Source organism: Narcine bancroftii, chromosome 3 (genome assembly GCF_036971445.1).
Source record: "Narcine bancroftii isolate sNarBan1 chromosome 3, sNarBan1.hap1, whole genome shotgun sequence".
Lineage (NCBI taxonomy): Eukaryota > Metazoa > Chordata > Chondrichthyes > Torpediniformes > Narcinidae > Narcine > Narcine bancroftii.
In genome coordinates, this window is record NC_091471.1 from 269,877,455 (window position 1) to 269,904,203 (window position 26,749).

General features: G+C 39.6%; 2 protein-coding genes across 3 annotated transcripts in view; one reads left to right on the forward strand and one right to left on the reverse strand.

The window, feature by feature from the left end:
• LOC138758756 (gap junction beta-2 protein-like) overlaps positions 1-26,749 on the reverse strand; it is a 110,534-nt gene that overhangs the window by 65,563 nt on the left and 18,222 nt on the right. Inside the window, exon 3 of one of the 2 annotated variants that reach the window (XR_011354418.1) lies at positions 23,396-25,218. The exons of the other annotated variant lie outside the window; for it this stretch is intronic. The gene's annotated coding sequence lies outside the window, so the exon portion shown is untranslated. Of the gene's footprint in view, positions 1-23,395; positions 25,219-26,749 lie in introns of those variants that run through there. 2 annotated transcript variants of the gene reach the window in all.
• The window catches only part of apc2 (APC regulator of WNT signaling pathway 2), a 112,677-nt gene continuing 101,089 nt past the window's right edge, over positions 15,162-26,749 (forward strand). Inside the window, exon 1 of the mRNA XM_069928108.1 lies at positions 15,162-15,314. Coding sequence (XP_069784209.1) covers positions 15,174-15,314 — 141 coding nt within the window. The 5' untranslated portion in view covers positions 15,162-15,173. The remainder of the gene's footprint in view (positions 15,315-26,749) is intronic.

Below are 26,749 nucleotides of genomic sequence, written 5' to 3' on the forward strand. Positions count from 1 at the left end.
GAAAGGGTACGACACAGACAACCTCGGCAGAATCCAACTGGGTCCCTGGCCTCTCTCAGAGGTAGTCAGGGAACCCAGTTAAACTTAACTAGGTCGCATTCACAGGTGATTTGAACAGGAATGCAGCCAACCTGCCTATTCTGGTCAGCGATTGCATGTGTGTGTGTCACCCAGCAGCCTTCATCCGAACGTCTGGCGGTACTTCTGGTGAGGTCGTAACGTGTCATTGCGGGGGCGGGATCCCCCTTTAAATTGCTGTGTTGCAGAAATGGAAGTAATATGAAAATCTGGAGTTAGTTTATCACAATGGCGTGGCTGAGGACAAGAATAGGCAACCTTTTTAAAAAAAACTCTCTTTCCACCTTAAGTAATCCCTATGCCATAAATGCTCTGTGATTACTGAGGGATTGATTAAGGTGGTCTGTGAGTGAAAAGAAAAAGTTTGAAAACTACTGTTTCAATCATACCTAATTGACTCGTTATGTGCATGGTTTCATTACTCCAGAGGATATGGGCAAATGACAATTTTTCTCAAGCAAAATATTTCAGCAACAATTGGGTTTTGAGCAGTGATTCTCAACCTTCCCTTCCCACTCACAGACCACCTTAAGCAATCCCTTACCAATCACAGAGCACCGATGGCATAGGGATTATTTAAAGTGGAATGTAAGTTTAAAAAAAAGGTTGCCCACCCCGGTTTAAGGTGAAGATTCTAGAGAGATGGTACCATTTTGAGCCTGATGGTGTGTTCTGAAGTGGTGCAGAGAGGTGGACAATGCATGAAAGACCGGGGATGTGAAATAGTTGGAGGAGGTAGTAGGGACAGAGAGGGAGGCAAAGCTACAGATGTAAAAAGCGAAAGTCGGCAGACACCATGGTTGAAGTAAAAACAATGTTGGAGAAACTCAGCAGGTCAAACAGTGTACTCAGCAAAGATAGATATACATAACAGACATTTTGGGCTTGAACGGTGATGAAGGGCTCAAGGCCGAAATGTCGGTTAAGTATCTTTATCTTTGCTCTATGAAGAACAGTGTTTGACCTGATGAGTTTCTCCAGCATTGTGTTTTTAAAGTAACAGAAGATCTAAGAAAATGTTCTCTTGTCTAGCATGAACTCTGTGGGCTGAATTGCCATCTGTGTACAGATCCTATGATTTTATGAAATCAGTATCATGGGGAGTGGTGGGGGAGCAAGAAGATTTGGAACAAGTTAAAGCACATTCATTGAAAGAGAAGTAATTGATGAAGTCTTGAAGAGGAAGAAAGGCAGATAGGATGTTTTCAGGCAGAGTTGAATCCCTTATGATGAATTGAATCACAACTTAGTATGTGACAGGGAATTGACATTTGGCATCAATTTGCATAAATGGGATGTATTTAACTATAATTTATTCTGAATGTCACTTCTTTTAATTTTACTTTTATTGGGGGAAACTCAGACTTTCGATATTGCTGGATTATAAGGAAGGATAAAGCAATTTTGCTTTTCATTCAGCTTTTCTTGAGTGGTACAGATTATGTATATACTATGTCGGAGGTTTGTTTCTCATATTGAAGGTTCGGATTCATGTCGGAGGTTTGGATCTGGAGTTTGGCTGCCGATGGTTTGGACTGAAGTGTGTGTGGCTGCAGAGGCTGCAGGAGTGCTGGAGGTGTTCACTGATTCTGAAGGGACTCTTTTTTGCTCTCTATTCTCTGACTGTAAGGGGCACCAGGCAATTTCTGGAAATGGCTAATCTTTATCTGTGTTAATGCAAACTAAATGCAGTTTTGTTTAATGTTTCATCTTTTATTACATGAAAATAATCTTGAATCTAAATAATGGCAGCAATAAAGCAATGTTTAAATTGCCTTGTTGGAGTCAACTTTGTCTTCTATGAGATGTTTGAAGTTTTTAATGCAGGTAGTGGGAAGTCAACAATAGATTTGCCATTTCTCAAGTCTTACAAACATGGGTTCAGAAATAGGACAGTTAGGCACATGGACTTGTTCTGAAATTAAATTAGACTATGTCCGACAAGGACTTCAAATATAATTAATTACCTTTCCCCTCAATTTACAAAGCCTTCCCTATTTGTTCGAAAACTCTGGTTGAAATACAGAGAGCAGTGTTTAAATCCCATCGAGGTAGGTGTGGAATTTAAATTAAATTTAGGAAATAAATGTTCCTGGTATTAAGAATGGTGACCACAAAACTACAGACTGATGTAAAAGCACATTTGGTTCACAATTTTTTTTCTGTGGGAAAGGTGAACTCCCAACCTTGTTGGGTGTTTATGTGACTCAAGAAAAATCAGGAAGAATTTTGGGCTGTTGATCATGAAAATTACATTAAAATTTTCATGTCACGTACCATTTCTTAGATATAACCTATTTCCATGATTTCCTGTCATATTTTAAGTCGACTTCAACCAGACAAAACCATGAAATGCAGTGTGTCGTTGAAAATTCATTTTATGCATTCGCACTTGGACGTCTTCCCTGCTGATCTTGGTGCTGTCAGTGATGAACACGGTGAAAGATTTCACCAGGGCATTGCCACCATGGAAAAGTGGTAGCAGGGCAACTGGAATCCATCAATGCTGGCCGACGATTGTTGGACACTGACACGAGAGGCATCAGATGCTGAGTACAAACGAAAATCAGCGGCAAAACATTTTTAGGTCGCAATGTGTCAGCGTCATTATGCGATTAAACCTGCTAAATTCAATCAAAGTAAATTCAATGTTTCTCCAACTTCCCACTTGATGCAGCAAATCTGGAATTATCTTTGTGTTCAGTTTGAGGTTGTCTATCATAATCCCCAATTTATTTTTCAGGAAGCAAACCTTGTAAAAAAAAAATTTGTTGCCAGTGTGACCTGTAAATGAATAAAATGAAAATTTTTAACTCATTCTCTGATTATGAACCAAACAGAGAGAAAGCTTACCTCCACCTATTTATATGCATATTATATTAATGGAACAAAATTTCTCACCTATAAACAAGTACCCTTGGTACATGTAAACACAATCTGTGGTCATTGCATTTTTGTTCACTTTTTAAGAGAGACTTGTGAGTTTCATTATTAGCAGTTGCTATAGTGATCAGTACACACTGGAGATATCTGGTCTACTGTGTGGCCTTAAAGTCCTTGAACATTATGATTCATTGGGCCTGAGGAAAATCTATGCTGATTACTTTCAGCAAAGGATTTGGTCTCCTTCACAGAAGTCATTTCCATATTTTATGAGTTGGCTCTGGATTTAAATCTAGCTCACACACAGTTGGATAACGCAGCAATAAAAATGGCACAGTATCAATTCCGAGCCATAATTTGGAAGAGAATAAAAGGTTATATTATTTTTTTAGGTAAATTAATTCTATGTTCTTTACAGATCTGCGACACAATACTCTCCCAATTATTCTTTTGAACAGATAGCAGGGATGCTAGCATTTCTGAGTTCCAATTAAAAACAGTAATAGCAGATACTTTTAATTGGAAATGAAGCTTTGACAAATGTGGCATCGTGCAAGATCCCTGATTTAAACGATGTTCGGTGATGTTAGTCGGTTGCTGGTTGAGTTCGGTAATCTAAGTTAGCGATGAGGTCCATGCAGCAATCCATTGACCAAGGTATGTCAACGTCCATCTGGGGTCAAAGACGGGTAAAAATATTCCACGGACGCTCATGAATTAGCCTCACAAACCATGAGAAATGTCCACTAGGCAGCCGTCTGCAAGTCCAGAGGGAGAACCAGCTATTCTAAAAGAAATATTAAAATAGACAAAGCTGGAAATTGAAATGAAAACAAAAAATGCTGGAAACATTTATCCAATGAGATGGTATCTCTGGAAGGAGAAATGGAGCTAGTGTTTTAGATATAAGACCCTTTTGACAGACTGGGAAGGAAAGAAAATGAGTTGGTATCAAACCTTACCTGACTTGCAACTTAAACTAACTTGTTTTCTCTCTTTCCCAGTTTGCAGAGCATTCTTGTATCTTTTCCTTCTGTCTGCTTGGTAATCTCCTTCCATAACAGAGCTCAGAATAAGTGTCAGGTTTTTTTTTTAAATTTTAAATTTTTTATTTTTCACACCATAAATCACGTTAGAGAATAAGTGTCAGTTTGATGGGTGTGGAAGCTTGGCCCTTCCAATGAAGCTGATTGACAATTACTCGGGGGAAAAAACACACACAAATGCTGGAGAAACTCAGCAGGCTTTATTTAGCAAAGGTGATGATACATCACCAACGTTTCGGGATTGAGCCCTTCGTCAACATACGAGGGACCCACAAGAGATGTCCAAACAAAAAGGGGGAGGGTGGTGAAGGTGGGAGTTGAATGGTGGGGGGGGGGGGTGGAGGATGACTGCAGGAAGGTGGGGGGGGAGGAGTCTAGGCTAGCTGGAGAGGTAAAAGAAGTAGGAACTAGTTGGGGGGGGGTGGGTGGGAAAAGGCAAGCTGATGTGGAATCCAGTGAATGGATTCATGCCCTGGGGTTGGAGGGGGCCCAGATGAAAAATGAGGTGTTCCTCTAATCTGTGGGTGGTTAGGGTGGGGTAGTGTGAAAGGCCTTGGACAGACAAGTGAGCTTGTCCGTGTGGGAATTCTGATGCTGCTTTGCTTATCCTTCTGGTGAGTTTGCAAAATTTTGTGGAGACACCTGGACTGGTGATGCTACTCCATTACCTTGAGATACTGGTAGTGCAGATTTAGAAGCAGGTACGAGGACAGGGATCATTTGCTGCCCAAATAGACTGCATTTATCATCATGTACCTCTATCTTCAATTAAAAAAAAACTGTGGCCAGCGAAGCTACAGTTGTAATATAAATAATATGACAGTCAATTCATACATAGCATCTACCCCACTGACAGCAATGTGTTAACAACCAGATGATTTGCTTCTTTTGTAATCCAAAGGCCTGAGTTGATAATTGAATGAAAACACTTAAGAAATAAGAGCAGGTGTAGGCCATCTGGCCCATCGAGCCTTGGTTTTTAATCACACTATGGGAGTTTGAACATTTGAATTCAGATTTAAGAAACACCAAAAATTGAATTAAAAAATGAACTGGAATCCAGAAAGTGGACATGAACCAGATTGTTGGGGGATCTAACATCATAGCCTTTAGGGAAGGAAATCTCTGGACCTTGCTGAGGGAGGAGGTGTGGGGCAGAGGGGAAGGTGCTGAGGTGGGGGGGGGGGGTGCTCCCAAACAGCCCATGTCCTGGACTATGGTGCTCCCTCAACATGGTCCAGGGCCCCAAACCGGCCTTTCAAGTGAATCAACACTACATTTGTGTATCCACAGGACTGATTTACTGCATCCGTGCTCCCTTTGTGGCCTTCTCTACATCGCTTCACTTAGCATCTCCTCTCTGTCTGCAACAACTGAGACCTCCCAGTAGCCAACCATTTTAATCCTTAGTCATTCTCCCATGCTCACATCTCTGACCATGGCCTTATGTACTGTCCCACCATGACCACCGACAGATTGGCGGAACAACACCTTATTTTCTGTCTGGGCACCCTCCAACCAGATGGTATTAACATCGACCTCTGCTTTCTGCTAACCAGCTCACTATTTCTTTCCCCTCCCCCTTTCCAGTTTTTTTAGTTGTCTCTTCCACCCACCCAGCCATCCCTCTTCCTCCCTTCACCTATCATCTCTTGCCTTTGCCACCCCCCCCCCCCTAATCTTTTGTTGGAAACCTGCTGACGCTCTTTCACATCCTTTTTTTAAATTTTTTATTTTTCACACTATTAACCACATTGATCAAGAGACATACATTTTTCTTTTCAAATATATACAGTGCCGTTTTCTCCACCCCCCTCCCTCTTCCTATCCCACCCTCCCTACCTCTCCTCCCATTCATTTAAAGTTCAGAATCTAAGATACATTAAACCCATCAAACAATGTTGTCACTCAATAAAAATAAACAAGAAGTTCCACTGAGTCAATTCTTTTCATTTCCTTCTCCTTCTGTCATTTTAGGTGGTAGATGTCCCCGGTAGGTTTTCTCTATTGTGTTTCATGTATGGCTCCCATATTTGTTCAAATATTGTAATATTATTTCTTAAATTATATGTTATTTTTTTCTAGTGGAATACATTTATTCATTTCTATATACCATTGTTGTATTCTCAAGTTATCTTCTAATTTCCAGGCTGACATAATACATTTTTTTGCTACAGCTAGGGCTATCCTAACAAATCTTTTTTGTGCACCATCCAAATCAAGTCCAAATTCTTTGTTTTTTATGTTACTTAGGAGGAAGATCTCTGGGTTTTTTGGTATATTGCTTTTTGTGATTTTATTTAATATCTGGTTTAGATCTTCCCAAAATTTTTTCACTTTCTCACATGTCCAGATTGCATGAATTGTTGTTCCCATTTCCTTTTTACAGTGAAAACATCTGTCAGATACTGTTGGGTCCCATTTATTTAACTTTTGAGGTGTAATGTATAGCCTGTGTATCCAGTTATATTGTATCATACGTAACCTCGTGTTTATTCTATTTCTCATAGTTCCAGAGCATAACTTCTCCCATGCTTCCTTCTTTATCTTTATGTTTAAATCTTGTTCCCATTTTTGTTTAGTTTTACCATTTGTTTCCTCATTCTCCTTTTCTTGCAGTTTAATATACATATTTGTTATAAATTTTTTGATTATCATTGTGTCTGTAATCACATATTCAAAATTACTTCCCTCTGGTAACCTCAGACTGCTTCCCAATTTGTCCTTCAAGTAGGATTTCAGTTGGTAGTATGCCCACACTGTATCTTGAGTTATATTATATTTATCCTTCATTTGTTCAAAGGATAGTAATTTATTTCCTGAAAAGCAATTTTCTATTCTTTTGATCCCTTTTTTCTCCCATTCTCTAAAGGAAAGGTTATCTATTGTAAAAGGGATTAGCTGATTTTGCGTCAGTATTAGTTTTGGTAATTGGTAATTTGTTTTATTCCTTTCTACATGAATCTTCTTCCAATTATTGAGCAGATGATGTAATACTGGAGAATTCCTACATTGTACCAATTTTTCATCCCATTTATATAATATATGTTCAGGTATCTTCTCCCCTATTTTATCTAGTTCTAATCTAGTCCAATCTGGCTTTTCCCTTGTTTGATAAAAATCTGATAGGTATCTTAATTGTGCGGCTCTATAATAATTTTTAAAGTTTGGCAGTTGTAAGCCTCCTTGTTTATACCATTTTGTTAATTTATCTAGTGCTATCCTTGGTTTCCCCCCTTTCCATAAAAATTTCCTTATTATTTTCTTTAACTCCTTGAAGAATTTCTCCATCAAGTGTATTGGCAATGCCTGAAATAGGTATTGTATCCTTGGGAAAATGTTCATTTTAATACAGTTTATCCTTCCTATTAGTGTTAGTGGTAAATCTTTCCAATGCTCTAAGTCGTCCTGTAATTTTTTCATTAGTGGATAATAATTGAGTTTATATAGATGGCCGAGGTTTTTATTTATTTGTATACCTAGGTATCGTATTGCTTGCATTTGCCATCTGAATGGTGATTCTTTCTTAAATTTTGAGAAATCCGCATTATTCATTGGCATTGCTTCACTTTTATTTGCGTTAATCTTGTAACCCGACACTTCTCCATATTCCTTCAATTTCTTATGTAATTCTTTTATTGATATTTCTGGTTCTGTTAAGTATATTATAACGTCATCTGCAAATAAACTGATTTTATATTCCTTGTCTTTTATTTTTATCCCTTTTATTTTATTTTCTGTTCTTATCAATTCTGCTAATGGTTCTGTAGCTAACGCGAACAATAAGGCTGATAGTGGGCATCCCTGCCTTGTTGATCTGCTTAAGTTAAATTCCTTTGATATATATCCATTTACTGTCACTTTCGCCAATGGCCCCTTATATAATGCTTTAATCCAATTAATATACTTCTCTGGTAAAATGAATTTTTGTAATACTTTGAATAAATAATTCCATTGTACTCTGTCAAAGGCCTTCTCTGCGTCTAAAGCAACTGCTATTGTTGGTGCTTTATTTCCTTCTACTGCATGAATTAAATTAATATATTTACAAATATTGTCTGTTGTTCGTCTTTTTTTAATAAATCCAGTTTGGTCTAGATTTACTATTTTTGGTACATAGTCGGCTAATCTGTTTGCTAATAGTTTAGCTATTATCTTATAGTCTGTGTTAAGTAAAGATATCGGTCTATATGACGCTGGTGCGAGTGGATCTTTCCCTGTCTTTGGTATTATTGTAATTATTGCTGTTTTGCATGAATCTGGTAAGCTTTGTGTTTTATCAGTCTGGTTGATTACTTCCAGGAGGGGAGGAATTAATGAATCTTTAAATATTTTATAGAATTCTATTGGGAATCCATCCTCTCCTGGTCTTTTATTATTTGGTAGTTTTTTTATTATCTCTTGTATTTCTACTATTTCAAATGGTTCTGTTAATTTATTTTGTTCCTCTATTTGTAATGTTGGTAGTTCAATTTTAGTTAAAAATTCATCTATTTTGTCTTCTTTCCCTTCGTTTTCAGTTTGGTATAATTGTTTGTAGAATTCTCTGGAGTTTTCATTAATCTCCGTTGGATTATGTGTGATTTGTTTGTCTTTTTTCCTTGATGCCAATACCATTCTCTTAGTTTGTTCTGTCTTAAACTGCCATGCTAGAATTTTGTGTGTTTTTTCTCCTAGTTCATAATATTTCTGTTTTGTCTTCATTATGTTCTTCTCCACCTTATATGTTTGTAGTGTTTCATATTTTATTTTTTTATCTGCCAATTCTCTTCTTTTAGTTTTGTCTTCCTTCATAGCTAATTCATTTTCTATATTTGCTATTTCCCTTTCCAACTGCTCTGTTTCCTGATTGTAGTCCTTCTTCATCTTGGTTACATAACTTATTATTTGCCCTCTGATGAACGTTTTCATTGCGTCCCATAGTATAAACTTATCTTTCACTGATTCCGTATTTATTTCAAAGTACATTTTAATTTGTCTTTCAATGAATTCTCTAAAATCCTGCCTTTTAAGTAGCATGGAGTTTAATCTCCATCTATACATTCTTGGAGGGATGTCCTCTAACTCTATTGTCAATATCAGGGGTGAGTGGTCCGATAATATTCTAGCTTTATATTCTGTTTTTCTTACTCTGTCTTTCATACGAGCTGATAACAGTAATAGGTCCATCCTTGAGTATGTTTTATGTCTACCCGAATAATATGAATATTCCTTTTCCTTTGGGTGTTGTTTTCTCCATATATCCAAAAGTTGCATTTCTTCCATCGATTTAATTATGAATTTGGTTACTTTGTTCTTTCTGTTAATTTTTTTTCCAGTTTTATCTATGTTTGAATCCAAATTAAGGTTGAAATCCCCTCCTATTAGTATGTTCCCTTGCGTGTCTGCTATCTTCAAAAAAATATCTTGCATAAATTTTTGATCTTCTTCGTTAGGTGAATATACTTTGAGTAAATTTCAAAACTCCGAATATATCTGACATTTTATCATTACATATCTCCCTGCTGGATCTATTATTTCCTCTTCTATTTTAATTGGTTAATATGGCTACTCCTCTAGCTTTTGAATTATATGACGCTGCTGTTACATGTCCTACCCAATCTCTCTTTAATTTCTTATGCTCCATTTCAGTTAAATGTGTTTCTTGCACGAATGCTATATCAATTTTTCCTTTTTTCAGTAAATTTAGCAGTTTCTTCCTTTTGATTTGGTTATGTATTCCGTTAATATTTAAAGTCATATAGTTCAACGTAGCCTTTTCGTACTTTGTTTATCTTTCCTTTCCATTTCCTCATCATCACCTTTCCTTCTTATCCATTTCTGCTTTCTTGTTTTGAACACTTTATAAGACAACATTTCTAAAACATCAAACATTTCCCTTATTCTCCTATCTAGAATTTCTTTAACCCCACTATCCCCTCCCCTTCCTGAGTTGCCCTTTATCCCTTGTCGAGCAACCACATCTCCCCTCTCCATTTGGATTTGCGAATTCACTCGCAAGCGTCAACTGATTTCGCAGTGACCGTAACTCCTCCCCACCCAGATCCCCCAGAAAAGATTTCAATTTTCATATATAACAAAGGTCACTCTCTTAATTCCCTCCTTACTTCCTCTCTTCCCTTTCTTTTCCTTATTAATTCTTATCTATACTCTATATATTTTCCTTTAAATACGCATACACTCATGTACACACATATATACATACACACACACATATACCCATATACCCATATACACACATACATATAATTCGTGGTCATTTTTACTCTCGTTACATGTCTTGATCTCTGCCTGTTTTGTAGTTGTTCTGCAAATTTTCGTGCTTCCTCTGGATCCGAGAATAGTCTGTTTTTCTGCCCTGGAATAGCATAAATTTATATCCTTTTTTCCATAGGATCGCTTTTGCTGAATTAAACTCCTTTCTCTTCTTCAGGAGTTCAAAACTTATGTCTGGATAGAAAAAAATTTTTTGACCTTTATATTCCAGTGGCTTTTTGTCTTCTCTTATTTTCTTCATTGCTTTCTCCAATATATTTTCTCTTGTTGTATATCTTAAGAATTTTACTAAAATGGATCTTGGTTCTTGTTGTGGCTGTGGTTTCAGGGCTAATGTTCTATGTGCCCTTTCTATTTCCATTTCTTCCTGTAATTCTGGTCTTCCTAGGACCCTGGGGATCCAATCTTTTATAAATTCTCTCATATTCTTGCCTTCTTCATCTTCCTTAAGGCCCACTATCTTTATATTGTTTCTTCTACTATAATTTTCCATTATATCTATCTTCTGAGCTAACAGCTCTTGTGTCTCTTTAACTTTTTTATTAGATTTTTCTAATTTCTTTTTTAAGTTCTCTACTTCCATTTCTACGGCTGTTTCTCTTTCTTCCACCTTGTCCACTCTTTTTCCTATATCTGACATGACCATCTCTAATCTATTCATTTTTTCTTCTGCACTTTTAATTCTTCTTTTTATTTCACTAAATTCTTGTTATTGCCATTCTTTTACTGATTCCATATATTCTTTAAAAAAATATATCCATTGTCTTGCCTTTCCCTTCTTCTTCCATTTCTCTATGTTCTTCTTCTTCTTCCTCTGGGTTGGTCATCTGTTGTTTCCTTGTTTTCTTTTTACTCTCTTCTTTCTTGTTCTCGTTGTTTTCTATGTTTTCTTCCTGTTGTTGTGTTGCAGCTATCATTCTCAGCTGTGGAGATCGACTCCTCAGCTGGTCTCTCCTCCCGTCAGTGTTTTTTTTCTCATGCGCAGTTGCGCACTTTTACTTGGCTCCGCGAGCCATTTTTATAGTCCCGAGCTCGGGACTTCAACTGACCTTAGGGAGCGGGCTTCTCTCTCCTCGGACAGGTAAGGCCTTCACCTTCTTCTTCCGACGTTCTTTCTTCTTCTCTTCTTCCCGTTGCTTTCGACTTTTCATTCTTCGGTGCCATTTTCTTCCCACCTTTACTTTCACTTTGTTTTAATTTTTATGTTTGTGCCTTTGTGTTTTGTGTGTTTTTTTTAAACTTTCCCGGAGAGGGCTGGAGTTCCCTGACCGGCCACTACTCCATCACGTGACTCCTCCCCCTCTTTCACATCCTTGATGAAGGCCTCAAACCCGAAATATCGGTTCTGTGTCTCTGCCTTTGCTACATAAAGGACACTGTTTGACCTGTTGAGCTTCTCCAGCATTTTTTGTTTCCACTTCAACCGCGGGGTCTACGAATTTCCGTGATTTACTTCTGAAGGGCAGTATGCCTCTTCCAACTCATTGTTCTTTTGTCCTTCTGTGGTGACGTGGTGTAGCATTCCATCCAGTTACATCCAGCCAGCAATTAATGCCGGTCATGTCAATGGCAAAACATGGCAAGGGAGAATAATATAATCAAAGGGCAATCACATGCCACTTTCCTTTTGACAAATGGTGATCTTTTTACTGTTTGATAGAATATCCAGGATAAGTGAAAAATGAGCTGATAAGAATGTGCAGTTTTCTGTAACCTTTTGTTTTGCAACTACTTCCTTTGGAAAGTCCAGCTCAGAAAAAAAAATAGCTTACTCACACAACCCAAGGTTGTTGGAGTTGAAAGTGGTTTCTATTTCTTTTTTTTTAATCTCTTGCAGAAATCTGAAATAAAATCTTCGAAATATATGGAAGAATAAACAGACTAAGCTTTTGGATAGGTATAAAATCCAATTTTCTGTAATGAAAATGTCCTTTAAAGTCCCTTGCAGACCCTGTGTGCAGTAATGCCATTGATAATTACAGACTGAGCTTTGAAAGATAGCTTGATTCAACATTGACAACTGTTTATATTGCAACTTTCGTGTGGAATTAATTGCTGAAATAAGGTGTATGAAGTGAGAAAGAGATGTATCTAGTGCAAAAACAATAATCCAGGCAAGATGTATTAAATTAAACAGGAAAGTCTGCAGTTGCTGGGGTTGAGTGCTGGAGAAACTCAGCAGATCATGCAGAATCTCTGAGGTAAAGTCCTCGATGAAGGGCTCCAGCCCAAAATGTTGCTTACCCTTTACTTCCTGTAGATTTTTCGTGAAGTGCTGTATTTCTCCAGCACTTTTGTATGTTAGATGTATTTAATGCCTAGGTTCTGTACCTTAATTTTCTGTAATAATATAAATAATATAGAAACAGATGGATAACTTTTAAAGATTATCTAAGAGGAAGCATAAGACACATTTGGAGTATTGTGTTCAGTTTTTGTCACTGTGGGAATTGGTAACCAGAGGACAAAGGTTGGGGGGGAGGGTAGAGATTTAATAGGAACCTGAGGGGTAACTATTTACCCTAGAGGGTGGTGAGTGTAAAGAATAACCTGCAACTGGAAGAGGATGTTGAGGCAGGAACTTTGCAACATTTAAGAAATATTTGGATGCCTCTTAGCTGCCTGTACGACTAACGCCCAGTAGCTTTTACTGTGATGAAATGCTTTGAGAGGCTGTTCATGACCAGACTTAACACATACCTAACCAAAGGTCTGGACCCATTGCCATTCACCTAGCATCACAATCGGTTCACAGCAGACGCAATATTGCTGACTCTCTACTCAGCTCTAGATCATCTCGAAAACAGCAACTCGTACATTGATTACAGCTCACCCTTCACCCTTATACCCTCAGTGCTGGTAAAAAAGCTACAGACTCTGGGCCTCTGCAACTAGATCCTCGACTTCCTCATTGGAAGATCACAGTCAGTATGAATTGGAAACAACGTCTCCTCCTCACTGTCGACCTACACAGGTGCACCTCAAGGATGCGGCTATGCTCACTGCTCTACTCATTATACATCCATGACTATGCTGCCAGGCACAATTCCAATATCATCTACAAATTTGTTGATGACAACACAGTTGTCGGCAGATTCATACAGGAAGGAGATAGATCAGCTCGTTGAATGTGTTACACCAACAACATTGCACTCAATGCTAATAAAACCAAGGAGATGATTGTGGACTTCAGAAAGAAGTCAGGGGAACACGACCCAGTCAAAATTGAAGGATCAGTAGTAGAAAGGATCAAGAACTTCAAATTCCTGAGTGTCAACATCTCCGAGGATCTGTCCTGGAACCTCCATGTCAATGCAATCATGAAGAAGGCCCGCCAGCAGCTATCCTTCATGAGGTATTTGAGGAGATTCGTTATGTCACTGAAAATTCTTGAAAACCTCCTCAGGTGTACCATGGAGAGCATTCTGCTGGTTGCATCACTGCCCGGTATGGAGGCACCAACTCTCAGGACAAGAAAAAACTTCAGAGGGTTGTTAACTCGGCCTGCAACATCACAGGCACCAGACCATTCCATCAAGGATCTACAAAAGGTGCTGTCTTAAGAAAGCCTCTATCCTCAAAGACCCCCACCTCCCAGGCCATATCCTCTTCACTCTGCCACCATCAGGGAAAACGGGCAGGAGCCTAAACACAAGCACAAGGTCAGCTTCTTCCCTGCTGCCATCAAATTCCTGAATGATCAATAAACCAAAGACACTGCCTTACTTTCCAGGCACTATTTCTTAAAATGCATTGTTGTAAGGTGGTTTACACAAACGTTTGGTCTGTGATGTTGCTGCAAATCACTAAATTTCTTAACTTGTTCATGGCAATAAATTCTAGTTCTGAAATACGATGGGTTTAGAGCAGCCTAAACCTTTTTTTTTGATGATGGTCCCCTTAGGACTCTGCACACAGTTTATGGGCCTCCTTCCTGTGAAGCAGTCAAGTTTAGTTGTTTTTTTTTGTCCTTATTTCTCTCCTACCGACTACATAAAAAAAATATTTTATGATTTTAAACCATGGACTCCCTTAAATAACCTGTGTCCCCTGTTGAGAATAGCTGGTTTAGAGGTATATGGGCCAAAGCAGGCAGGTGGGACTATAGCGGGGTTTTTTTTCCAGCACAGGCAGGTTAGGCCAAAAGGCCTGTTTCTATGCTGGATGACTCTACTCCAAATGAGCAGAGGAGATACCAAGAGATTAGGAAAAGACCTGCAGAGTTAGGAATATTGGATGGTAACGGCTCAGATATTAATTGTGGGACAGAGAAATTAAAGGTTTCCCAGGAAGTACAAGCAATAGGGGACCAAATATCTCAGATGGTTGTCGGGCTATTACAATTTAAATTGTCTTATTTAAGAATCACACTAACCATACGGAACAAAATTTATTTATTTATTTAAATATGTGTATACCCCGCTTTACGAAACTAGACCGTTCCTCAGAAACTTTTCGTAAGCCAAACTGACATAAAATGGAGACCCACTCACTACTATTGGAGGCTATTTTCGTAAAAGTGAAAACCCACTCAAATCCTTTTGTATAAGCAAACACGTTTTTCTTTGTAAAATTGAATTTTTGTAATTTGAGTATCGTAAAGCAGGATATATTGCATATTTTCCTGTGTATGTATTGTTTGTCTGTATGGGTGTTATGTCTGGTTGTGTGTCTGTGTGTTTTGCACCGAAGACTGGAGGACATGATTTTGTTGGGTTGCACTTATGCAACCAGATGACAATAAACTTGAACTTGAATTCACGCCATTTGCAAAACCTCAGATATTTTGATGCAGGAAATATTGGGTGCTGAGAAGTGTTGGGTGCTGAGGGATAATCCTATACACAGCCCTGAAAATATTTTCTTTGTTAGGTTTTGGAAGAACTCAGGATGTCTGGATCAATATCTTCTTATGATCATCTTGTAAAGCAAGTCGAGGCACTTAGGAAAGAGAACTCTCACCTTCGGAGAGAGTTGGAGGACAACTCCAGCCACCTGTCTAAGCTGGAGACAGAGACCTCAGACATGAAGGTGAGGACTTGGCTACTTGTTTCTTTCGTGATAGGATGTTTTAATCAAAATTTACTTAATTTTAAAGCATTTTGAAAGCCAGATGGTTGACACTGCAGGAACAAATGTGAGAAAATCGCATTGGTAATGATTCTACTGAAAGGTTATCAGATATTAGCAGCTATCCCTTCACTCAGTAATCTTCACGCAAATTGGGTTGCTGTTATGTAACTAAAAATTTCTACATAGTTTAATTTATCAGTCTTGGAAATTTAATCAGAATCTGAATTTATTGTCATGAACAAATCAGGAAATTCTTTTTAAAATTTAAAAAAAAAAAGAGACCTGGTCTATTCACGGGCGCGATCCGACTACTGATGGGCACAGGGGCTTTGACCTGCTCCGTTTCCGACCTGGGCCGATTCACCCCTCTTCACACAACCTGGTGATGCCCGATTCCTCGGGAGACACCATATCGATGCCCAACTTAGTGAGGACACCCGCTCAACACAGGCCACAGCAGCCCAGAACTCCTGATCTCAAGCGATCCGACAGCCTCAGCCTCCAAGTAGCCGGATTACAGGCGTGTGCCACCGCGCCCGGCAACAAATCAGGAATTTCGATTGCAGAAGCATTGTTGTCATAGCAGAGGAATCTAATTCTGGTATTAAAGCACATTTTTTATATTGAGCTGGAGAAAGAACAGCTTGACGCACTTAGGATTTGAAACTTTCGATGTAACTTTCCTTCCTGTTGACCATGTTTCCACAAATTACTCATGGATAAGATTGGCATCAAGCTGCCTTTCCAAGATTGTAAAGCCTAGATTGTTTTTTTTTTGTTACTTGACATATCTTGTTTCATTGCCTGCACCAGTTGTGGAAGACATCTTTATAGTTGAGAGATGTCATTTTCTTAACTTAGAAACACCTAAACTGATTAGATATTCCATTACTGGAATCATATACCTCCCCATAGTTCTGAGACACAGGAAATAGATGTGGGAAGGTATAGAATGGGGGAAAAGATCATCTCATACACAAATCAAACCTCACCCTTCCACTTATAGAGCATTACAGCACAGTTCAGGATGTGGTGCTAACCTATGTAAACCAACCCCACAACAATCTAATCCTTCCCCACCTCACCCCTGTGGACCTCTACTTTTCTTACATCCAGGTGCCTATCTGTCTTTTAATGTCCCTATTGTATCAACTTCTACCCCCACCCCTGGCAATGCACTCCAGGCACCCACCTGGGTAAAAAAAAACTACCTCCAACAGCTCCTCTAAAGATTGCTCCCCTCACCTTGTACAGATGTCCTCGTATTTGCTATTGTTGCCCTGGAAGGGGGGGGGGGGGAAATGCTGGCTGTCCACCCTACCTCTGTTCCTCATCATCTTAGGTACCTCCACTAAGCCTCCTCTTATCCTACACTGAGCATTGGGAGGGGTGGTCAGATAAAATGCAGGCTGACAGCAACTATATTTAGATCTCTAGGTATTGTGTAATGTGAGCTTCTGGAAGATTTATATGAGCATGCTATTGCAGAGATGGCAGTTCCTGCGAACACAAGTGACATGTAATTGAGCTATTACTTTCACATCTTGTGTCTTTTGAGAGTAAGCACACTGCTAAACAATTCCATTCACTTGCCATGACATTAAGTGGTTTCTGAAGCTAAAAAAGAATTTTTATTTGTCAATAGAGGGAGTTTGGAGACAATCTACCTCAGTATATTCAGAGAGCATGCTCAAGATTCAAGATTTCTTTATTGTCATGTCACAGCACATGTCTTTCTTCTTTGGCTTGGCTTTGCGGACGAAGATTTATGGAGGGGTATGTCCACGTCTGCCACAGGCTCTTTGGTGACTGTCAAGTCCGATGCGGGACAGGCAGGCACGGTTGCAGCGGTTGCAAGGGAAAATTGGTTGGTTGGGGTTGGGTGTTGGGTTTTTCCTCCTTTGTCACATGTAATATTACACAAAGTGGACTTCTGCCTGTCATAAGGCAGACAGGGAGTTGCCATTAGTGTCGCCCGGCGCCCCTCACAGTAAGAGAGAAGGAAAAGAGAATCCTTTCAGAAGCACTGAGTGTCTGTGAATTCGCCTCCAGCACTCCCTCAGCCTCTGCAGCCACACAGATTCCTGTTTGATCCATCGGGAACCCGAGTTCCAGATCCACATCTCCAACATGATCAGGAAGCCCTTCAGCGCCCGAAGCCCTTTTGAAGCCTTTCTTGCCCTCAGCACCCTCTTGAATTCTGGCTCCACATCTGATTCCCATGAGCCAGGGACCAGCAGCCTGTGCGAGTCCCCCAACCACGTTGCCTGTACCCTGCAGGGGTCCGCTGCCATGGCCATGGTCACCTTCCTGTAGGGTCATTTCTCTGCTTCTCCTTCTCAACGGGGGTGTTCTACCCGTTTCTGATGTTATGACCTAATCTTCAAATGATCCCAAGTAAGAAATCAACCAGATTTTGTAGCACATTTGTATGAACCACTTGACTCAAGACAATTGTGGGTTATTATTTTTTCCAACAATCTTTAACACAACAGTTGTTTTCAACTTCTGCATAATACAGCTATTCAGTGGTTCTCAACCTTATTCTTTCCACTCAGAGACCACCTTAACCAATCCCTGTGCCATGGATGCTCTGTGATTAGTAAGGGATTGCTTAAGGTGGTGTGTGAGTGGGAAGGGAAGGTTGAGAATCACTGCTCTAGACCCAATTGTTACTGAAATATTTTGCTTTATAAAAATTGCCTTTGGCTCACTTCCTTTGGAGTTCTGAAACCGTGCACATAACGAGTCAATTAGGTACGATTAAAACAGTGGTTTTCAACCTCTTTTCTTTCCACCCACATAACACCTTAAGCAATCCCTTACTCATCACAGAGCACTGATGACAAAGGGAAGACTTAGAGTGCAATGTAAGTGGTAAGAAAAAGGTTGAGAACCACTGCTCGAGGTGGAAAGGACCCTCCAGAATTTGGATGAGATGGGTTCCTTCTGGGAATGTAAACAATCTTTCAGAGACCCTGCCCATTTCAGAGGAAAACCCTTCCAGATATCACGATGCTGCCAGGGAGACGCCCTCCAAACAACATCTCTCAAAGAGGAAGATACTCTAATAATGTAATACTCTCAGAGGCACTTATCCGAGCAGTCAGTGAGTGTTTGGGGTCAGCAGCTTCTCTAAAAATGCAAAATACTCACCCATATTAGAAAATAAAATTCTAAGCATGCTCATCCTCTCCAGGTCACACTCTATCCCATCATGGAAATATATTGTCAGTCCTTCATCAAGACTGAATTCTGGAGGATCTTTTCCATTAACACTGTGGCACAGCCTTCTTAAGATGCTCTTAGTGATTGGTTACAGTATCTTTGTCAAGCCTCTGGATAAAAAACCCAAATCTTGGTTTATTACTCCACAAATCCAAGTTCAAATCCTGACAAGGTAATGAGTGAACTACAATCAAGTAATCATATAAAACCTGAATGGAAATTCAATATTAATAATGGAATCCCTGTAGTGAGCAGAATCACATGTGGTTTACTAATGGACATTGAGGAAGAGTAGCTGCTCTAGCTAAATCATGATTCTGGAGAAACTCAGCAGGTCAAACAGCGCACTTTATTTTGTAAAGATGAAGATGCATAACCAATCTTTCGGCTTGAGCCCTTCAAGGTATGAAGAAAAAGAAGGCAGGCGCCTGAACAAAATGAGGAGCACAGGCAAGTCCTCAGGTCCGAAATGTGGGTTATGTATCTTAATCTTTGGCATATAAAGTATGCTGTTTGACCTGCTGAGTTTCTCCAGCATTGTGTTTATACTTCAATCACGGCTTCTGCAGACTAGTACCTACTCTTGGTTATCTCTGACTCTGGATCCAGCTACCAACATGACTAATTCTTAATTGCAGTTGGACAATAAATGCTGGCCCAGCTAGTAATGTTCTTATCTCTTAAAAGTCACCTAAGCCTCTCTTTGCTTCAGTAAGGCACTGAGTGTTTTGATGAATGTTATTTTCTTAAATAAGCCTTCTGCTGCCATATCGCAAGATTTACAGTCATTCCATTACACCATCTTGGGCTTTGCTTTGCTCACATCTATTGAGATTACTAGGATGTGGCCCGGACTTCAGGAACTGAGTTACAGGGAGAAGTTCAACAGGTTAGGAGCGTGAAGGAATTAGGTATTTGAAGTACTTAAAATTATGAGGGTTATAAACAGAGTAAGTGTCTGAAGGCATTCTCCACTGAGGGTAAGTGAATACAAATCATAGGATGTGGGTTAAGGGTGAAAGGGGAAAAGATTAGGGGGAACTTCTTCACAAAGAGAGTGGTGGGAATCTGAAATGAGCTGCCAGCTGAAGTGGTAAATGCAGGCTCAATTTTAACATTTAAGAATTTGGACAGGCATATGGATGGGAGGGGGTATGGAGGGATATAGACTGGGTGCAGGTCAGTGGGATTAGACAGAAAAATGTTTCAGCACAGACTAGAATGGCCTGTTTCTGTGGTGTAATGATCTGTGGTTCTATTTCTGTTTTTGATCAGTTTCTAGAATATTTAACTGTCGTCATGGATCCCTCCATTCTTCCCACTCCAGAAAAAACAAATGTTTTGGTTTATTTAGTGATTCTCTGCTCTGATCACAAGTTTCTTTATTACTGAGTGATTTATTCTGTGAGCCTTGGTCGGTTTGTGTTGGGTCGTTTCCTACAACCTAGTTTAGAGCAGGCTTCTGTTTTGATGGTTACTGTGGGGAGAAAGGGACAACTCTTGGAATCTGCCTTAATGGGCTGGAAATATTCCAGAATATTGGAATTGTGTGAATAAAAAGAAGCAGAGTTCTCTTTGGCGAAACCAGAGTTTAGAAAGGCAACGCCATGTGTTGGAGAGCTGTGAATTATCCTCTCATTATTCCTCTTGCTTCAGAACATCCTCCCACAGCTTGGGAGATCTGACCTCTCACACATTGTTCCAGAAGCAGTCTCTCTGGGGCCCTGTATAATTGCAGGAAAATATCTTTCCCCTTGTACCCACATTGTGTTGTAATGAGGGCCAACATGCCATTTGTCTTCCTAATTGCTTGCTGAACTGCATGTTAACTTTCACTGGTACAAGGACACCCAAGTGCCCTGACCACCAGTGCCTCTCAATCTCCTCACTGTAAATTCTGTTATTCCTGCATCTTCTACCATGTCTTCACCCGTTCACTCCATCGGCTGAATATTTGCTCCCATCTTCACCAAAGGTTTATGTGTTACTTCAGAAAATATTTACTTTTACAATTTTAAATGTACGTATATTTTACCTATTAAATTATTGTTACTTATTTTACTTTTTAATATGCATTTTCCTTGATTTTTTTTGCCATTGCTTGAGGCTCCCGGTTGCTTGAATTCTGGATACCAAGTGTTGTAAGATATGTCTTATTTTGGAGACTTTATCATTGAATTGCAATTACAAAATGTAAAATATTTAACATTGAAGCAACATCATTAAGATATAATTTTAATGATGCAGTGTGGCTAATGTCACTGGCTACCTTTATTAATGTATGCCTGGATGCCTTCAGGTGCTGGAATACTCAAATTGGCCTTGCTTGATTTTTTTTTTCCCTTACGGTGCATTCAATAACCTTTCTCTAACCTTGTAACACCCCTGTGAATAAAACACACACAAAGCTAGCTCAATCCAGCAAGCACCTGCTGCAAAAATAATTGAAGAAATTACTCATGGAGCCAACAACATTGAACTGAGAATCTCAGTTCACACCAACCTTTCTCAGCATTGAGTTCTTGTGCTGGAATCAGCGCAATGAAAGGAATAAAGCTGCCTCCTGCCTTTTACCAGTGCGTAAATGTCACAGCCCTGCAATCAGCTCTCCTCCAAATATAATTTTTTTTGAACATGTCATCTATTTTCATAAACACCAACACTTTTGTTATAACTGACAAGGAGAAATCCTCTCTGGAGGCAGGTAGCCAGAAGGTACAAGTTTTAGCTCATTGGCAAAAAAACAAAGAGCCAGATGATAACAATTTTCTTCAACACAGCAGTTTCTTTCTCATCTAAAAAGAAAGAACCTGTCAAGAGGAAAGAGCAGTAGGGTCTTCTTAAAGTGGCTGCAATGCAAACTTCTGCAAAATATATTGCTTCATTTGTATGTCCCAACCTCATGGCCTCTACCTCAAAGAAGGGCTCGAGCAGCAAGTTCTAGGAAACACCGCCTCAATCTTCACGTTCCCCTCTAACTCATCCATTGTGAAGCAGAATTCACCAAGCATTGGATTGTTCACTGAGAGGAGTAAAACACAAAAGCCTGCAGACGGTGTGATTGAAGTAAAAACACAATGCTGGAGAAACTCAAGCAGCGTACTTTTATACCAAAGATAAAGATAACCAACATTTCAGGCTTGAGCCCTTCATTGAGGTATATTTTTAATTAGATTGGTCACTGACTAATAAACGACATGGGAGCTTGGATTAGATCATCATGAGACTAGCTAGCTTTACCCTACTGATGACTTGTTGTGATAGTAACCCTGCTCAGTACAAGAAGGGCCATAGGTTCTGATGTTTGGTGCTTGGCTGAGGAGCCAGTGGTGTGAAGCTAACATGCATGGAATTAAAATTGAACACCAAAACCTCTAAGTCAGAATCCCTCTGTGTTAATCAGTCCAACTCCTGAAACTCCCTGTCCAAAACAGTCTTCTCCAGAAGACTGCAGTGGTTCAAGAAGGTGGCTCACTTCTTCCTTCTTGGGGCAAGAAGCGTTGGCTTTGCCAGCATGTTCCACATATTTTTTCCCAGGATAGCAATGGCCAATACCCGAGGACATCTGTTTAAGATGAGTGGAAGAAAGTTGAGGGGAAATGCCAGAGTTACACTTTGTTTTACACAGAGTGATGGGTACCTGGAATGCATTGTTGTGTTTTATTTCTTTCTTGAGGAGTTTGGTGCTCTTCCCTTAATCAATGCCACCAAAACCAGTTCACTTCGCTATTCAAATAATCCACCATGTGGTTTTGGTGGATAACAACATTGATTATATTTCTAAAGTAATTCATTGGATGTGAAGCCATTTGGGATGATCCTGACTGGGTGGAATCACATTCTTTCATAGGTTGCTTTGTTATTTTTCATTCTCATCATCAGCCTCTCTTAATGGTTCAAAGTTCACATTTATTGTCAGATTACATACGTGTCATCACAGATGACCCTGATTTTTTTTTTCCCTGCAGGCCAGGCAGTTAATGGTAGTGTAAACTGCACTCAAGAAATAATATATATATACCAAATTGAGAAATGTAAACAAAGAAAGAAATGTAAAGCAAACTGACTTTGTAGGAAAAAATATTCAGTAATAAATAAGGTGCAGTAAGTGTCCTTAAAAGAGTCTGATGGTGGAGGGGAAGCAGCTGTTCCTGAACCTGATGGTGCGAGTCTTGTGGCACCTACACCTCTTTCCAGATGGCAGCAGTGAGAACAGAGTGCGTGCTGGGTGGTGTGGATCCTTGATGACTGCCGCTACTCTCCGAGGACGGCGCTCCATATAGATTTTCTCGATGGCGGGGAGAGTTATGCTTATGATGTCCTGGGCCATGTCCTCTACTTACAGGGTTTTCTGCTCTGAGATATTGGCGTTCCGTTCCCAGCCGAGATGCAGCCAGTCAGCACACTTCTTTGTTGCAAGTCACCCGCCTCACATCTAACCTGGTTCCTGTGAATAACTTCCTTCCCACAGGTTACTGTGAATAACTTCCTTCCCACACAGAGACTTAAGAAAAAATTGGTTCAATTCAGACTCAACACCCTTTTCAATAACCTTCTAACTGCTTTATTTTAATTCTTAGCTTGGAATGACTTTCATTTATATAAACTATGATTCCATTGGTAGCATTGTCATCTTAAGTTCAGAAGATAACATTTAAAATTATTCTGGGTCCATTTTCATCTAATTAAATCTGCTTAACCTGTCTATCATTTTATAACTCAGTAGTAACTCTTCATTGATAGGTCCAATGAAATGAAAGGCCACTCCATGTAAGCAGAGATGTGCACAAAAAGAGAGTAGGATTTATTTAACATTACATAAATGAATGAATAGTTCACAACAATTTATTTTTTTCTGGCACATGAATGCATATTAATTTCCTCTTTGTCATTTCTTCACTCTCTTAATATTGCTATTTCACATTTTTCTGCTAATCTTTTTATTTATTCATCAGTCACGGATAGCAAAATAAACCTCTGAATCAGAATATTGTGAACTCGGGTCTCATATCAAAGGCTTAAAGTATTAAAATCTCAGCTGGATCTTCAGTAGTGAGAGTGTCTCTGCAAAGAGGGAGATGGCTATCTGTTCGGCAGGACAATAAACTCATAGGAATGGTTGTAACTAATCTAATCAGATTTATTGTCGTACAGGACATCACATGCAACCCTACTTTTCGTGCACTTTAAAAAAAAAATTTTGTTGGAAGGTGGTTTATATGAATGTTTGCACTACATTTGTCTCTTTTGGCCCTCAAGCTTGTGCCGCCCAATTAAGCACAATTGACTTACAACCCCCGGTTAAGTTTTGAGGGTGGAAGGAAACCGGAGTCCCCGGGGGAAACACCGGCAAACGTAGGGAGAAAGTACAAACTCCTTACAGACAGTGGTGGATTCAAACCCGGTTGTTGGCGCTGTAACCGCTATGCTGCCCTCATGGTGTAAACTGGCTCCGGTAGACTGTTTTTCTTTGGTTGTCAGAGAATGTATCTTTTAGATGTAAAATTAGTATTGTTCCTAATAGGCAATAACTCAGTAGTAAGGAATTGAAAGTTGTCAAATGCTTTATGTGTTAAAGTGAAAAAATAGGATGAACCACAAAGGCTAATTGTTCTTTGTTCAGAGTGAGTTATTATGAATTGATGTTAGCAATGGAAGCCACTGGTCTGGAAATTCAATTGCATGGCATAGTTTCTAACGTGCATTGAGCCTAATATGAAATTGAATTGCATTTAATGGCATTTAACATGTAACAGTGATGTCAATCATCCTGCAATGTATGTTGATGGCACTGCAGTAATATTGGAGCCCAGACATGCGAATGAGAAACAACATGGGCCACAATCAGAAAAGCAGAACCTAGTGGAAGAAATAGTTCCCTTCAAGCACGCCTTTCATACAAAGGCGTTACCTGTGGTTGGGGAGTTCGCCATGAAAGGTAACAATGGATCCTTCCCACGTGGATCAGATTTCTCAACGTTGTGCAGGTGAGGCCTTCTTTGTCTTTGGTGCAGGGACCTCTCCTACACTCAGGTATGCCTTATCCATCTCTCTCACTACATTTGATCACGTACCAAAGTTTGATCCAGGTTGCTCCCATGCCTGGACCTAATCACTCAGTGATCCAAATCTGTTCTATTGTTTGCAACACTTTCTAGTTGAGAAAGGTGCTTTCAGAGCCTCAGGCCATCATTCTAGTAAATTGATGTTTGCTGGAGAGATTTTGAAATGGCCTAGAGAAATGCGTGACCAATGCAGGCAACTCCTTGTCTCCTTCTGAAAATTCCTCCGTCCTCTGGTACTGGATGAAACCTGCATCATAGGTTCCTCACTCAATGTAACGTGAAAGTGAGTTTCAGCATTTGTTATATTTTCCAGCTCTGAAGTCACACAGCATTAAACTCCCTTTAAAAAAAAACACGCTGGTTGTGGGCAGCACTCCCTTGGGAAACAGAACTTGATGTTAAGTCTTCCTTTGCTCGTTCATCCTGGCTTTCCAATTCATCTAAGGTGAAGGCGTCTTTTTCAGTAAGCGGCGTTTCCTGCCACTCGGGATTCTGACTGAAGATTATTGATTTCAATATCAGCAAAATTATGCCTCCAGTCCATTGACAAACTTTCTGTAATTGAAATTCTGGACACAAAAAAATTATAGCAGTTATAGAACGTACAATTTCCACAGCCAAAGTTATTATCAAAAGAAAATGAATTAGTTATGGTAATTAGAATACTGATGCTTAATGCCTTTGAATTGTGGCCTGCAAGCTAAAAGTCAATTAACAAATTAACCCATAATTGTTTTCAGCTTGTGAAAAAAATTACATAAAATATCATCAATCATGGTTTAAGAGCAGAAGAAATGGGAAGAGGCCATATGACCCTTTGAGGCTGCTCTGCTACTCAATCAGATCACGGCTGATGTGGCTGCTGGTGCAGCTCCACTTACCCGCCTGTTCCCATAACCCTTAATTCCCTTGTTCTTCAAAGACCTATCTAACTTTGTGTTAAATACATTCAATGAGGCAGCCTCTACTGCTTCCTGGGGCAGAGAACTCCACAGATTCACTACTCTCTGCCTTAAATCTACACCCCTGAACCTTGAGGCCATGTACCCTAGTTCTGGTCTCTCCTGCCAGTGGAAACCACACCCCTGCTTTTATCTTATCTATTCCTTTCATAACTTTATGTGTCTCTATGAGAACCATCTAAACTCCAACGGGTACACTCTCTCCTCATAAGCCAAGTGCTTCATTTCTGATTTTGGACCATAGAGGACCAAAGGATGTAGCATCTCTTAGATTTGCCCATGAAATACATTCCCATTGCCTTTTAAGAATTACTCCATTCCTTCAAAATTACTCTTTTGTATCTACTCCTACCCTTTCAGACAGGATTCTGGAGTCCATGTAACAATAGATCTTGAAGCAACAATTATTCAAACTAAATTTCTCTGCAGTAAGATATTTCAACAGAATAAATTCTTAAATTTACACCATTGAATGGCTCTGCCAACAGAAATCAGCTGGAGTTCATTGAGTTTGTCTTTGTATTGATGCTTTGAGTGTTTGGGTGAAACATAGTTTAGTTTGAACATTCTTACATGTATAAAGCGAAGATACTTTAGCCTTCTACCTCCCAATCTTCTTGAATTCATGGTCAACAAATCATTTTCCTTCATTACAACTTGCTAGACTGCATGCTTGCTTTTCGTGGACAGCCTGGTCCATTTTCCAATCTTTTTACTGTTTAAATATTGTTCTGCCTTTCCGTAGTTCATTTATCCAGATATTGCATCTACCCTGTGTTTTATTTTCCTTCACCTTCACCCTGTCTAAACTACCTTGAATTTTAAATTTAGACAGACAGAATGGTAACAGGCCCTCTCAGCCCATGAGCCACCCAACTACACCCCATTGACTTACACCTCCTGGCACATTTTTGAACGGTGGGAGGAAACCGGAGCACTCTGAGGAAATGGGGAGAATGTACAAGCTCTGTCCAGACAGTGCGGGCTTCATACAGCACTGCGCTAGCCGCTACGCTAGTCGTGCTAGCCCCCCCCACCCCCCCGCCCTTCAGTGCTCATAAGAAAACAGAGCTTCCCGGTCCTATAGCTCATAATATTGGTTAATGCGATTCTGCACTTGCCACAACTGGCAAGCAGC